This window comes from Gadus chalcogrammus, chromosome 21, assembly GCF_026213295.1.
Source record: "Gadus chalcogrammus isolate NIFS_2021 chromosome 21, NIFS_Gcha_1.0, whole genome shotgun sequence".
NCBI classification, from domain to species: domain Eukaryota; kingdom Metazoa; phylum Chordata; class Actinopteri; order Gadiformes; family Gadidae; genus Gadus; species Gadus chalcogrammus.
The window spans coordinates 10,806,448-10,823,465 of NC_079432.1; the positions used below are offsets into that span (position 1 = coordinate 10,806,448).

The following is a 17,018-nucleotide window of genomic DNA, read 5'->3' on the forward strand; positions in this document are numbered from 1 at the left end:
GGCTGAGCGATTAAGGTGAGCTCGCTCAGGATGAACTCCGGAGATTAAATTACGTGGAAAAGAAGATTAAATAGTTGTTGTCCCATCAGCATACAGATGAGCACAAGAACACACACACACACACACACACACACACACACACACACACACACACACACACACACACACACACACACACACACACACACACACACACACACACACACACACACACACACACACACACACACACACACACCGATATGGGAACATCTACCCCTTGCACGTTCATAATAATAAAGGTATCTGGGCTCACTACACTAACATGCAACAATCCGGTCTAGAACTGCATACGCGCGCACACTGATTCATTTGACCAAAGAACAGAGGAAGAGACGGCCAGGCTCACACTCTGGAGATCAGAGCGCTGCTGTACACGCTCACACAGGGCGAACCAAGACATGGATTCACTTCATCACTACCCCCACCCACACACACACACACACCCCCACCCACCCACCCACCGGGTGACACGCACGAGACTCTCTCCGGTTTTAGAACGTGGCGCACGTTTCTCAGGGCAACACGGTTCTAAATTTGACATTTGAACACAACAGAACTTTAAATAACACGATGTGTCATCGGGCGCGCGCGCGTGGAATGGAGGCGCACGCCACACGCCCACGTTGGCGATCTCAAACCAGGTCCCCAATGGTTTGGCAACAGAAAATGTGATGCCCTCCAATTAAACTGCTTTTGTGTGTGTGTGTGTGTGTGTGTGTGTGTGTGTGTGTGCGTGTGTGTGTGTGTGCTTGTGTTTGTGTGTGTGTGTGTGTATGTGCGTGTGCGTGTGCATGTGCGTGTGCGTGTGGGTGTGTTTTTATGTGGACTGCGCTGGAGAAATGTGAACGTTAAAGAAACTGGCCTATTGCAAAAGCCAAAAGACTGAAGCATTGTGAAGCAATTCAGATGAATCCATTCATACATATATTCTTACTCAATGAGGGGGGATGAAGGGGGAGGAGGGGGGGGGGGGTACTTTATTGTTGTTTGTGCGGGGGTTTGCATCTTGACATGTTCCTGTTACACACATGCCTTGAGAGAGAGAGAGAGAGAGAGAGAGAGAGAGAGAGAGAGAGAGAGAGAGAGAGGGAGAGGGAGAGGAGAGACAGAGGGAGAGGGAGAGAGGGAGAGGGAGAGGAGAGAGAGAGAGAGAGAGAGAGAGAGAGAGAGAGAGAGAGAGAGAGAGAGAGAGAGAGAGACAGGGACAGGGACAGAGATGCATAATCTCTGCTGGATCGGCCAAGCCTTGACGCACAAGTCAACGCTTCCTTGAGGATGAGCTTGGGTAAACACATACACACACACACACCGACACATACACACACACGCACTCACCCAGTATCAATGGGAGATCCTATGGGGTGTGAGTTATACCATCCATGTTATGCATGATGCCATGTGATCAGGCCGTATAGTCCCCACAAGGGCCCCATACTGACCAGACCGTCCGCTGGATGTCATTTGTACACAGTGTTTACAATACCTGGTGTGTGTGCGTGCGTGTGCGTGTGCGTGTGTGTGTGTGTGTGTGTGTGTGTGTGTGTGTGTGTGTGTGTGTGTGTGTGTGTGTGTGTGTGTGCGTGTGTATGTTTGTCGTCATGGGGATGCATGTGCACAGTAGTGGCTATATTTGGGAGAACGTGTGTGTGTCTGTGTGGACGCACACACGCAGACTTACGCAGTCACACACCCACGCATGCACACACACACATTTAGCTCAAGTGAGCATGCTGCTAATAAGTGGTGAGTCTGGCACCTTGGAAAGGCCCGTGGAGTGAGAGAGCGCAGAGAGAGAGACAGACAGACAGGACAATTAACACTGAAATATACACACACACTGGGCCGCCAGGGAAGATACCAGCACCAACGTGCATTCTACGTACTGTTTGCAGTCAAAGGTGCATGAGCAAACAACAAACAAACACACCAACACTCACATTCACACACACACAAACACACACACAAACAAACCCCCCCACACACACTCAAACACTTACACACACACACAAACACAATGCAAATATAGAACGAACACGTGCATGAAATACAAACATTGCCAAAGAAACATACACAAGCATGCACACAAACAAGAGTTTCGTGCGCAATACCAAAGCAGTTACACACAAATCCACACGCACACGCGCGCACACACACACACACACACACACACACACACACACACACACACACACACACACACACACACACACACACACACACACACACACACACACACACATAAATGCAACACACCCAAATCTCCCCCCCTCCCCCCACGTCATCACAGCAGGCAGAACACAGCGTGAACAGCTTTCCTCCCCGTCCCTCACAAAGCTCACCATATCTCAATGAGAAATCTCTGCAAAAAGTGACGCTGTGTTTGCCCCTAATTACCCTGCGTCACATTGATCTGCCTCCTCCTCCACCTCCTCCTCCACCTCCTCCACCTCCATCAACCTTCAACCACCGCCCTGATTAAGAATACACAACCACTATATTCGACCACGCCTGCTGTTAAACCTAAATAGGCTAATGCTTCAAACGCAAGCTCCGCCCAATGCCTCTCCCTGAACAGAGTCGTCCACTAGGGGAGGGGGGTGGGGGGGGGGGCAGTTAACCCCTGACCCCCCCCTCTGTCAGGAGGACCTCTTTAGCATTCCAGTCACGCTGTCCGTCAGTGGGGGGTCATTGAACCCCTGGGGGGCCCCCATGGCTAGCATCATGTCCCCGAGCTGGGAGGGGTCCGACACAGCATCCCCCCCCCCCCGCCTCCCCCCCTCGGAGAGCTGTGAACATGGGCCATGTTTGTGCATAGTTTCTCCTTCTTGGGTTTTTCTCACCAGTTGTTCCTTGGAGCCACGATTAATTCTAACGGATTAGAACTCGAAAAGAATGAGAGTCTGGTTACGGTATAATAATCATAATGGTTATAATAATAATTAATCACATTCATATAGCGGTTTTGAAGACACCCAAAGCGCTTTACAAGTGTGTGTGTGTGTGTGTGTGTGTGTGTGTGTGTGTGTGTGTGTGTGTGTGTGTGTGTGTGTGTGTGTGTGTGTGTGTGTGTGTGTGTGTCTGAAATGACACCTCATCCACCACCAGTATGCAATGGGACTCACTCTTTGACGCCTTGTTTGAGGTTGCCCTGACACCCTCCAACCCTCACCCAACTATACAAACACACACAAGCAAACACCCCCTCCCCCACTTATAGATATTTTTCATTTATCATGCATGATAAATGTATTTCATCATTTGTGAAAAATTGCCAGGAATTGTCAACACTTTACACAGCAACATCAAACCGGAGTTCTACCACCTCATCATCAACGCCATCATCGTCAATACACTTGGGAGAGTTAAAGGGGGGGGGGGGGGGGGGTTGATTTGACTGAACTAACACGAAGGAATAGACCCCTCTCTACCCCTCCCCCCCACCCAAAAAGAAAGTGTACCTCCTCTGCCACGCTGATATTATAAAATGGGCGTAGCTCCAATCTGATGCCGCGAATGGACCGTAGTGGAAACAAGAGTACCGCACTGAGCTGTGACTGACGCGGGCTTTTCAGCACCACGGACAGCGCTTTCAGTCTACCCCTTCCCCTCTCCTCTCCCACCCCCTCCCCTCCTTTCCCTTACCTTTCTCTCGTCTCGCTCATTCTCTTCAGCTAGAAGTGGGGAGCTGGGGTATGGAGGGTTGGTCGGGGGGGGGGGGGGGGGGTAAGCGGGGTTTCCCTGGCAGTTTTCAGGAGGAATCTACAGTCACTCCTCCCCCCCATCCATCTATTGCCGAAACATGACCACCATATCCTCCTCCTCCTCTCCTTTACTGCCGGATTTCCAATCCACGACGGGGGGGGGGGGGGGATTTATCATGCGAATTCACCAACAACACGGCGCGGTTTTCATGACATTGATTGACACCACAAGCCAACCTATCCCCGTAACATATTTATACTCAGAGGTACCTCTTGTAATTCCGTGGCATCGAGAGGGAAAGGGGGCTGGTGTGTGTGTGTGTATGTGTGTGTGTGTGTGTGTGTGTGTGTGTGTGTGTGTGTGTGTGTGTGTGTGTGTGTGTGTGTGTGTGTGTGTGTGTGTGTGTGTGTGTGTGGGGGGATGTAGGGGGAGAGAGACAAGCTATAATATGCTCTCTGGATCCCGCTAGTGTTTTTTTCCCTCTGTTTCACGTAGTTTGCCGTCATGACAGCGTATACTCGGCTGTGTATTCTACCCCTATCTTGGGCGGACGGTCAGAACGGCGAACATGACAAAGCAATCCACAGCAGAGTAACTAAAATAGGCCACTAGCGAAAATAAAAAAAATGCAACCCCGAGAACATACAGAACATACAGAGAAACAAGACAGCGGATTGAGGCAGGATGATCGAGTGTGGAGGAGCGTCGTTTTGGTGAGACGGCAGTAATCGTCAAAGGATGCCTGCGTTTAGAGGAATGTTGTGTGTGTGTGTGTGTGTGTGTGTGTGTGTGTGTGTGTGTGTGTGTGTGTGTGTGTGTGTGTGTGTGTGTGTGTGTGTGTGTGTGTGTGTGTGTGTGTGTGTGTGTGTGTGCGCGCGCGCGCGCGCCAGTGCGTGCGTGCACATGCGCGCTTGTGTGTGCGCGAGTGTGTGTGTGTATGTGTGTGTGTCTGATGATGACTACTTGCATTCTAGCCACGAAACCGAAGCCTCGCTGCTCACGTCTCGTCGTGTCATGTTAACTCTCGGCTGCGATCGCCGCTGTCATTCACAAACAGGCGCGCGGGACGCGGTGCTAATAAACGATGCTGATTCTGGTCTGGACCGATCCTTTTTAGATTTCTTCCACTCTTTATTATATAATTAGCCCCAGCAGCAGACGTCCGTCCAGCGCTCTGAGGGCCAAAACATACGGCTCATCCTCAGCAGCTGTCGTGAGCGCCACTTCAGAGAGCCAGTCTGTGGTCAGCTGGAGGTGTCACCGCTGTATGGATGGGCTCCATAGGGGGGGGGGGGTGCATGTCCAGCGCTCAGGACCCTCTGCTGTCACCGTGCAGGGGTTTGGACTTGTACCAGATACCCAGATACATACAGTATGCATAATTCAATACACATCACTGTGCTCTGTTCAGAAGGGAGGGGGGTGGGGGGGGGGGGGGGGGGGACGAGTGCCTACACCAAAAAAAAAAAAATCCACGACCATGAATGCAGACGAGGGGAGAGGACACCGCGAACGAATGCGAACGAATACTAATTCCGTGAGGATCATTGTGAAGGGGGATGGCGGGGTGGGTGTATATATATTTATATATATGCTGGCGAGGGTTGCGACCGGTGAGAGAGAAAAAGATGTAAGACGTTAAAAGCCAGCAGCGTCGTCCTCCCGGCGCTGACAGGCGGTGCACTAGAACAGCAGAGATGGAGACGCGAACCCCACCGACATGTATGACGCTCGGGAGAGGATCCGAAGGCAAGAGACGAGCGAGTGGAAGAGACCCCCCAAAAAACTACACATCATGCACAATCGCCGCAGCAGCAGACACACACACATACACTGCACAATGAGCCGATGGGGAAAGGGGTTGCGTTTACCTGTCAAGACTCCGACCCGGATTTGGTGGTCGTGGTTTGTTAAAATCATCCCGTCTGACGCCATGTTCAGCAGCGCTGTCGCCCGCACTGAGAGCTCGGCACGGCAGGGCCAAGAGCCGATCGCATCGAACTCTTGGAGAGGAAGGGAGGGGATGGGGAGAAGGAGGGGGGAGGAAGAGGAGGAGGAAAAAGGAGGAGGGAAATGATACAGCAACCGCTAAGGCGAGATAAGTAGAGAGTCGAGCGATCGGGACACCTATAGATAACGGGGCCGTGCGGTGCGCGGCTAAAAAAAAGGAAAGATTTTCTTGCGGGGGCTGTTTAAACCGTGCGCGTGCACACACACAGGCACGTGCATAGATACGCGCGAACAAGGACACAAATATTCACCCCCGCGCGCGCACACACACACACACACACGCACACACACACACACACACACACAGATATACACGCGCACACGCAGGCGCGCACACACATACGCACACACACACACGCGTCGTTTGGCGGACTGCCAGGGTGTTGGTGGTAGTAGTGTGGATTCGAGATTAATTCTTATAGAGGCCGCTATTGATTTGCTGTGAAGTCTTTCACAGGGTTAGAGAGAACGTCTACCAGCGTCTCGACGACGACGTCAATCACCACCCCCCCCCCCCCCCCCTTTCGCGCTACTCGTTTTGATGATGCGGCTCGAGGCACAGATGAGGCGTTCCGATGAAACCATCCTCTGAGATGAAAAGGTGCGCGCGGACGGCGGCTCCAGAGACGTCACGTGTCGAGTAGGTCTCTGTGCAGAGGCTTAAGAGAGGATCACAGTATGACCTGTAAAAATGCAATGCAACTCCATCCCGAGGCAACACAAAAAAAATAACCACTTCTATTTATAGACCACACTGCAGGGTTCTATGGTGTATAATTCCTCGTTGTTTGTGCTCATAGAATAAAGTATAGCTTCTCTCCGTTTTGTGGGGTACCTATAAATATATATCATTCATGAACACAAGTAGGCTCTCTACACGTGCAGAGCAACCGAATAAACCAACTAATCTCAGCGTTTTGCAGATTATATGCAACCTCAATATATATACTTTTATACAGTTTTGGCGTCACTTATATACAGAGCATCATTAAATGAGGTGAGACCTGGGAAGAGGATGGGTTGGAGTCTATCCAGTGTATAGCAGGATTTACAATACAAGAATGTTTTGCCTTGTTGTCAATGCTAATTGACAACAAGGGAGGCTTGTTCCTAACAGTAATGCCAGAAATACTGTGATCCATGGAGGGGACTGTTTATTTTATTATTGATCTTTTTAAACGCAACCACTGCCAACTTAGCTTGTCCAATGAAAACAAATAAATCTCATTCCTCACCATCCCTCCTATAGGCCGAGGGCCCTGGGAACTGAACCATATCTTCCTGCCTGCCTTCATGGTGCGGGGAAGCCCCTACCACAGTTGTTCGGGAAATGCAGTATGAGAGGGGAGGGGGGGGGGGCGGGGGGCAGTTTGCTGCTCCGGCTCAGTTTGTGTGTATGTGTGTATTTCAGATGTGAATGTGTGCGTGTGTGTTATGCAACAGCAGAGAAAGTGCTGAAAGCCCCTGCTTGCTGCGCTGGTGTTGGGGGACTACGGTTGGATGTGTGTGTGTGTGTTTGTGTGTGTGTATGCATGCATGCCCACACATGTAAGCACACAGATATGTGGTGTGTGTGTGTGTAGCATACATTCAAGCATATACATCTGACATGCATATGGGTTCATCTGCTCATTGCCGCATCTCTGATGTGCAAGCTTGCCGAGCATGGCTTATTGTATAGGTGAGCCAAGCCTTTACTAGTCTCCCTTGCACAAACCTGTGTGGGGTTTACAGCTCGGAAACTGAGCAGATCAACACAAACGTAAACAAACACACAATTTCGTGCACCTCAACATGATAAAAACATGACATGATGAGAGCAATCCAACCTTGGTGATGTTGCACAGAACGCCCAGAACAACTGTATTTTACTCAACATGTAACTCTTACTATTATGATCGTTATTGGCTTGACCCTTGTCTCCGTGTATAATACAGGGGACCGGTTTGGTGAGGGTGTTCAGCTCCCAGGAAAAAGGGGCCTGGGTTAGGCTCCCAATGTCTGCAGTCTTTGTAGGCATCTTCCCCCTGTATTCCTATCCCTAACCTGCTCTTTAATGACTAATGTATGTGTTTCATATTCACATGTAAGTCACTTTGATGTAATCATCAGTGGCTGAATGGTGGATGTATACCATCTGTAATGGTGATAATGACATTGTTGTATTGATGGTTAAATATTTACACTTACACAATGGAAATGTTCACACTCACAGTGTAGTGTATTCGTCAGCGATCCTTAATCAGCCTCATCATCACCTCCGGCGACGTCTGTGAGGAATGTGAACAAATACTAGATGTTGATGTTTTTTTTTTAAAAAGGTACACAACGATAACCTGTTCCACATGGCAACATAAGCAGGAGAGATTCCCCAAAGAGCCCTAAAGTTTAACATCCTGGGTCCAATGCTGGTCCTCATTCCTGCAAGTAAAAACATGAAGCAGGACAGGAGTAGTTATATGCATGATAAACCATGCAGCTGTGCGTTTTACAGGCCTCCATCCAAATTAAACCCACAATCCTGGAATTGCCTAATTATTTCCATATTTTCACGTGAATTAAATCTGCACTATGCACGTTTTCTCATTAGCAGCCTCTAGTGGCCTGAGTTGTAGTTACAGCTATATCATTTTTAAACAATTTACCTCCGTCTGACATTTTTCCCACGGTGGGGGGGGGGGGGGGGGGGGGGGGGGGGAAAGGTGGACCAGAATTAAACAATTTAGATAGATTCACTAGATTATTTGACTTGTAGATGGGCACGTTTTATTCTTGGGAAACATTCTAGTTTCAGAAATCTATTTAAGCTGCAGTAGAAACATTACGGATGTGCAGGGTTTTTTTCCCGTTTTGAAGAAGAACATTTCTAAATATATTTACGCTTGTTAAATCACCAAACAGCATGCACAACATTTCCATAGAGATGGTCCGGGGAGGGATGGTGAGCTGTGATTGGCCGAGACCATCCGAGTACAGCGCCTGGGGGCAGTCGCAGGCAGTCCTCCAGAGATGTGGCTCACTGATAACAGCAGCATGTCTCTTTTAATTAAGGTGGAGAAGAGAAAAAAGAATCATACATACATACATCAAGGAAAGGAAGACTTAACTACACCTGGGGCCAATCCTGCATTTCCACAGCAGAGCCGCTTCTCAACATGACTTGTTCACATCATACATGACCACACTTGGCCCTTCTTTCCATATTGGACTGAAGGAGGAAATGACTTCATCTTGATCCCCGATGGAGGCACACAGAGTGAAGGGGGTAAGGGGTGAGGGAAAGTGGAGGGGGAAGGGGTGATGGTGAGTGAGTGAGTGAGTGAGTGAGTGTGTGTTGTGCGTGCATGTGTGTGTGTGTGTGTGTGTGTGTGTGAGTGCAGGTATGTGTACATGTGTGCGTGTGTGTGTGCGTGAGTGCAGGTGTGTGCACATGTGTGCGTGTTTGTCTGCATGTGTGCATTGCGTGTGTGTGTGCGCGCGAGTGTGGGCGTGCATGCGTATGTGTGCATTGACGTGTGTGTGTGTGTGTGTGTGTGTGTGCGTGCGGGCATGCCTGCGTCACGTATGTGTACGCTATGTGCATGTGTGCGTGTGTGTGTATGTACGTGTGTGTACGTGCACGATCGCGTGTGAGAGTGCGCGTGTGTGCATGTGTGCGTGTGTGTGTATGTACGTGTGTGTACGTGCACGATTGCGTGTGAGAGTGCGCGTGTGTGCAGGCGTGCGTTTCCTTATGTGTGTGCGTGTGTGTGTGCGTCGTGCGTCAGGCGCGAAGCGTGCGGGCTGCTCGGCCAGGCCGCCACCAGCAGCCGGGCGGAACACCGCCACGGGGCTCAGGAGTCAGACCCGTTACGTCTGACCCCGGGATCCTCTGCTCTGCTCTGCGTTTAGGCACTTTGGACACGCCTCCTCTACGGCCGGCCGGTGTCGCAGAGCAACGCTGCGCCACCACAGCTCCACCGCCACCTCCGCTACCTCAACCACCTCCACTACCTCAACCTCCTCCACCCCCTCATCACCTCCATCACCTCCAGGGCAGGAGAGGAGAGCAGGGGGAGATGGAGCCAGAGAACCGGGGACAGGGCGGAAACAGTGGCAGCCGGTGGCAGGGATCACTCCATGTTTAATGCAATGCTGCGATAAATAGTTGAACACGTGTATATGATGTATATCCTTGGCCTGTCATCGGACTCTTTGGTATTAAGAGGGCATGATGAATTGCCTTTAATTAAGGATTCCAAACAATGATGAACCCGACCCAGACAAACTAGAAAACAAACTTAGAACCTCAAACACAACCAAGCGCATAGAGAGAAACATACGTAACGTGGATCGCCCAACAAGAACTCAAACATCCTGTCGTTAGCTCGATGCTAGCCTGGCCTGCAATAGGACACAGGTCTGCCGAAACAGCCACCCACCACTCTCTCTATGGAGCCCTGCTTGTGGTGATGTTTCTGCTGTGACGTTCGTGCATTGCCAGCCATGACCTCTGGCACGCCGTGTCTTCATGGACACCTCACCTCGTCGCATCCGAAACCGTTGCCGGGTGAGCGACGGATCTTTTTGTTTTACAAGCGCAGCCCCTGCTGACGAAATGGGTCTTGACGGTCAGGACAAAAGTGGGGGAACAACTGCGCTCCAAATGGTCTGACCCTATTTTGCTCTAAACATCTCATCGGTGAAGCTTCAAAATATAATTAGCTTTGATTTCTATGTGCCAGTTCACCAAGATTCTTATTTATACATTGCAAAACATGAAAGATCACGGCTTCTCCAAGAGAGACTCACAGCAACACAAGCACCTTCTGCTCAAGGTACGCAGAAACCTTCCAGAAACTTCTACACCGCCCTTCTACATCTTACAACTGAGACTACCCTTTAGCCAATGATTCTCCTAGGAGCTACTTCATTCTGGATTTTTAGGGAGGTTTGAAAAGATACACATACATTCTGTTTATTGCTTCTATCCTACACCTATAGCGATACAGAAAAACACTGCTGATAAACCGGTTTTCAACAAGAATTGTCGATACAGCTTTCAATTCCAATATTCTGAGTGGAAATGTTTCCCCCCGTGTTTAACTGAATGAATAACCCGGATAACCAACAATGTACGTGCAGACCCCTGCTTGAACTCATCTCATCGTCATCATCCTCAGCTCCACCGACAACAGAGAAGAGTTTCAAATGACTTTCAAGCTTCACTGCTTCCAGTGTCAGGAAATGACTGCGGTGAGTTCAGGTAGCTAATGCTGTTAGCATGCTGCTAGGGCCCAGCTGTCAAGAGAAGGGGTGGAGTGGTGCTAAAAAGAACGGTGAGAGAGAGAGAGAGAGAGAGAGAGAGAGAGAGAGAGAGAGAGAGAGAGAGAGAGAGGTTGGACTAGACAGGGCCTGGGAGCAGAGTCAGCAGCCCAGGATCAGCGGCATTGCCTGATTGGATCAGACATCCTCCTGCAGAGACCCCCCCCCCCTAACCCAACTCTCCTCCTCACCGACACACACACATACACACACACACACACACACACACCCATTAGAGCGCAAGCACATGTTCACAAAACGTGCAGGGGTTCACCAACACAACACTACGTGCATGGGCACGCAAACACGTGTAGATGCATATGTGCTCCTCATCACTTCCAAAGCCCGCCCACTCCCCGGACATCCCATTGGTCTATAGAGACCTTCAGTGAATCAACCAACAAACTGGCTGGTTGGCTGGTTTGTTGAATGGCAGGCTGGTTGGCTGGCTGACTGTGTGTGTTCTGACTCTCTCTCTCTCTCTCTCTGACATTGGTTGGCGGATTAATCCCTCATCCTCCCAACAGACACACAACCCAGGCGGGACCATCTCGTCAGCGGGACCCCGCTATACTACCCCATCAACCTCACGACGCACACACACAGACACACACACACACACACACACACACACACACACACACACACACACACACACACACACACACACACACATACACAATCACAAACACACATACTCACACAAAGAAACGCACAAATGCAAACATACACACACACAAACACAGACACACACATAGACAGGCACAACAGCAAACAAACGCACACACACACGCACACATACACACACACACACACACAGACACAGACACACACACACACACCAGGGGCCCATTGCACCGCCGGAGCCTCGACTCACTCTCTGGCCAGTCTGATAAATGAGCCGGCGATGCAGAAGAGATAGGAGGCTGAGGGGAGGGGCGGTTGGATGAGGGGGGGTTCATGGCACGCAACCACCAAAAAAACACAAACACACACACACGCACAAAAACACACACAATTAATTCAGGAATCTCGCAGACATGCGGGGGTGTGCTGCTTGAACAGAGTGCGAGACGGAGAGCGACGCCAGCTGGTGGTTATGGCCGGCGAGGAGCGTGGCATTGTGGGGAGCGGTAGAGCAGAAGTGGTTTGGCTCCAGAGCGGTGCCAGAAGGTATTAAGTGAGAGGAAACCCCTAAATGTGGTCAGTATAATCAGAGTATCTTTAAATATATAACCTCACCTTACTGGCCATATTTTGGTGCATGTGTTGGGAGGATGAGACATATTTATGTTTAAATTATGAATAGCGTTTGAACATGTGTTATTAATATTGTATGTTTTAAGGAAACTGTTCAGCCGGACAAATCTGGCCAACCGGTGTTCATGAAAATAGACTTTATGACCTGGTTGGCTCGCTTCGACAGGTCAGGTCAGATATTCAAGAAATTGAAAAATGTAACAAATTTGTCTTCCAAAATATAATCATAACATAACGTCGTCAGATCTAATTCCACCTGCATTATGCTCACGCTCCAAGTGTTTGAGAATTTGTCCCTTGGCGGTGAATGGGTCCGCTCTGAACATCATTTCACCTCCTAGGCCATGTCCAGAAACACAATGTGTACCGCAACTAATAACCGGGATAACGCTTTTTGCGGCAACATTTTACTTTAAAGTAATAATGCTCGAACAGGTGTGCCAATCCCAAAACTCTAAGGAAGAGCAAGGGCTTAAAGGCTAACGGTTTCAAGTCTAGCCCAGGCTTTTACAGAAGACTGTTTATGTCATCGGACACACAGACAACACCTGCAGCACAGCCTGTGATACCAGCGCTCCCCGCCGCCAAAGCATGACCAGGAATCGTGACCATGGTGTTCAGGGAGCATAGAGCGTGGCGGATACCCCCCAGTCCCCTCCCAACCACCATCCCTCCAAACACTCACACACACACACACACACACACACACACACACACACACACACACACACACACACACACACACACACACACACACACACACACACACACACACACACACACACACACACACACACACACAGCCACTCAGGTGACAGATTTATAACACAGAGCCAGCCCACTTGCACCCAAAGGGGGACACCGTTGTTCTGACCATAATCACTCACACTGCTAACTCTAAGCTAATGCTAAGCTAATGCTAAGTTAATGCTAAGCTAATGCTAAAGTTGCAGACTGGACTTGCAGAGATGAAACCCTCTCACATTCACCCTACTGGGACATTTGCAGTCCCAGTCTAGTAGTGCCCCCCTTTTACCACCCCCCCCTCCCCCCGAAAGGAATTCCTCATTTTTTTCCTTTCAGAATCTGAGGGTGCCATTACATTTGGCCCTCATGAGGGTGACTGTGGTCGCATGGGGAGCTGAGGGTCGAGCTGGCGGTTGTGTTAATGTCTTGCACGTTTTAACAGGCCGATACGCTGCTGCTGCTGCTGCTGCTGTATCTGAGGGCTACTGTGAGATGTGTGTTGCAGTTTGATGAGTGTTTCTTGCTGCAGTGCGAGAGAGAGAGAGAGAGAGAGAGAGAGAGAGAGAGAGAGAGAGAACGAGAGGGAGAGTGAGAGAGCGCGAGAGAGAGAGAGGGGGAGAGAGAGAGAGAGAGAGAGAGAGAGAGAACGAGAGGGAGAGAGCGCGAGAGAGAGAAAGAGAGAGATTGAGAGGGAAGAAAAGAGAGAGAGAGAGAGAGAGAGAGAGAGAGAGAGAGAGAGGAAGAGAGAGGGATGGAGGACGGAAGGGAGGGGGGGGTCCATCCTCATCAGAGCTGAGCTCCACATTTCCTTCCGTTGCCGGCTCGGTTGCACGCACACTTGTCCACATATGCTGAAGTGGGAATGCATGGCTTTGCATATACTCGTTTGCATATTCAGACATAACACACACACACACACACACACACACACACACACACACACACACACACACACACACACACACACACACACACACACACACACACACACACACTAACACAAAAACACAAGCACTGACACACACAAACACATACACGTTTTCCCAAAACTCACTCATGCATCATACATGCAAGTACATATTGACATGCATGCATGCATGCATGTAGATATACCAAGGGACACACAGCCCAAGGAGTGCCAAGCAAAAGTTAACACACACACACAGGAATACACACACTTAACCACACGCACACACAGGAAGATTGCGAGGAAGGGCTTCAGTGACCCAGCACGGCGAGATAAGACTGCTCTGTAATTCAGAAATATGCAACCTGCATGTTAACAGACCCTGGAGCGCAACTTCCCTAGGGCTGCCTCCTCCTCTCCTCCACCTCCTCCATCCCCCCATTCCCCTTCTCCCCTACTCTTGTCCTCTCCTCGTCTCCTCTCCTCTACTCCTCTACTCCTCCCCTTCTCGAATCTTGCTATTCGTGGTTACTGCCCCTGTTGAAATCATGCAAATCTGGACTGCTTAGGCCACACCGTTCATTTCTTAAGCTGCAGTTAGTCTCCATCTTGAATAAAGAGAGAGCAGGAGAGAGCGTGAGGTGGACGCCGGGTTCTCCCGGTGCTCCAGGGGGCCGAGGGGGGGCTGTACGGCCCTGCTGCACAGCAGCTTGAGAATACGTGTGATGGGTGGGAGGGGGGGAGGGGGGAGGGCGGATGGGTCGATGACATGAAATATGAAGGGCTAATGAGGTTTGATTTGAAGGACTCCTCCAGGAAAGGTCGCGAGGCCAATGGAAAGGGAACTCGAGAGCTTTGCGTGAGTGAGTGTGTGCGCACGTGTGTGTGTATGTGCACCTATTTGTGTGTGTGCTTGTGTGTCTGCACAGTTTTGTGTGTGTGTGTGTGTGTGTGTTTATGTGTGTGCACATATTTGTGTCTGAGTGTGTGTGTGTTTGTGCACATATTTGTGTCTGAGTGTGTGTGTGTGTTTGTGTGTGTGTGCACATATTTGTTTGGGGGTGTGTGTGTTTGTGCATGTGTGTGGGTGAAAGTTTGTGTGTGTGTGTGTGTGTGTGTGTGGGGGGGTGTGTCTGTGTGTGTGTGTGTGTGTGTGTGTGTGTGTGTGTGTGTGTGTGTGTGTGTGTGTGTGTGTTTCTGTGACCGAGATAAAAGCATGGCTGAAGCAATGGTTGGAAAAAGGAGGAGCCGGCGAAAGCCGTTCTCTCCGCAGAGAAAGAGAGAGACTGGCAGGTTGATGCCAGCAGAGGGCCCGCGCGGAGCAGCAGGTGCACCTCGAGACCGTCCTCTTTGATACTAATGTCAGTCCTTTAGCAGGGAGGCTCGGCAAAATTTGCATTTAGATTTAAATGACTAGGGGACTGCCAGAGGGACGCAGAGCGGCCGCGAGGAGGGGAGCCCAGGCTGGAGTAGTGCGTGGATGTGGGTCTGTGTCTGTCTGTGTGTGTGTGTGTGTCTGTGTCTTCCTGTGTGTGTGGGTGTGGGTATGTGTGTGTGTGTGTGTGTCTTCCTGTGTGTGTGGGTGTGGGTATGTGTGTGTGTGTGTGGGTGTGTCTTCCTGTGTGTGTGTGTGTGGGTGTGTCTTCCTGTGTGTGTGTGGGGGGGGTCTGTGTGTGTGTGTGTGTGTGGAGGGGTTGTGTCCTTCCGTGTGTGTGTGTGTGTGTGTGTGTGTGTGTGTGGGGGGGTCTGTGTCTTTGCGTGTGGGTCTGTGTATGTGCTATACTTTCCCTACAGTGCCTGGATATTCAACGACTCTCCCCCCCCCCCCCCCCACACACACACACACACACACACACTTGTGAACTCAACAAGTTCCTCCTTGAACACAAGGAGGATCCTATAATAGGTGTGTGTGTAATACACTAAACTGTCTGGGTTGGGAGTCCATCTGTGAAGATTCGGTCCTGTGTGTCAATCAACACAAAAGCTCAGACATTAGAGTTACCCACTGCTCAGACACCACGCGGACCATGAGCTGTGCCGAGATGGAAACGGACCCTTGAAATTGACTAAATATGCAAATAGGCTGTGCTTTTTAAGCAATGCTGGTTCGTAATGAAATAACTTGGCATTCTTCCAAATAACACAGGCTGTAGGTTATCCGTAGGTTATAGGCTGTTAGCATATCGAATATTCAGTAATAGTTTCAACCTTACGGCAGGGAAATTTCTGCCGACCCTCTCATAAGATTTCTATTCTGTTAAACATCTATTTTAGTAAGTTTGGTAGCATAGGTCACAGTAAGCCACAGAGCTAACTATGCAGACCTTACACAGGTAGGCCTCAAAACACTCAAAAGGATTTTTTTTTTAATATATATATATTTCCCTTAAACATAAAGCATTTTAACATTTGAACGGACTACAACCACATGAATAATAGATCTACAAGCATATGAATCAAGGCACCATGCAGCACCGTGCTTTGTCTGAGCTCTATTGGCATAATGTTCAGGCTCAAATGAAAGGCATTTGCTTAATTTTACCCCGTCGTTAATCATAACTTCTCCCATCACCCTCAGTCTGAGCTATTTTAAAAAGAACATTCCTCAAAGTCAAATATTTTGACCCATTACGGAGTATTTAGCATTAACAACCAATCACCTTTGAATGCTCATCAATCTTTCCTAAAGTCTCTTCACTAATCTTCATGCATTACACGTAATGTGGCTTTTTTTCAGAGGGAAAGAGCACCACCTTGTGTTAATATTTTACCGAGGTATAAGGCATTCTTTCCACGTTCGCATTAGACCTGTGCGTTACGGCTGCTGTCTGAACACCAACATTATGCCCTCTACGGTGATTAGGCCTATTGTGTTAGTACTACCTCACGGAACATTGTCAATGCGAACAGTTCTAGTCTGCTATTGAGGAGATGGGGATACCAACCTATAACGCCATCGAGGCCTACACGTTGCGCATATCTGTGATCAAATGAAAGGGTAAAAGACTAATCGTGCCACCCTAGAATGATAATATGAAGCTAT

General features: G+C 49.6%; 1 protein-coding gene across 1 annotated transcript in view; it reads right to left on the reverse strand.

Moving 5' to 3' along the window:
• gphnb (gephyrin b) overlaps positions 1 to 5,679 on the reverse strand; it is a 43,383-nt gene extending 37,704 nt beyond the window's left edge. The window contains exons 1-2 of the mRNA XM_056581934.1: positions 5,616 to 5,679; positions 3,685 to 3,713 (exon numbers count right to left, since the gene is read on the reverse strand). Coding sequence (XP_056437909.1) covers positions 3,685 to 3,713; positions 5,616 to 5,679 — 93 coding nt within the window. The remainder of the gene's footprint in view (positions 1 to 3,684; positions 3,714 to 5,615) is intronic.
• Positions 5,680 to 17,018: the final 11,339 nt, after the last annotated feature.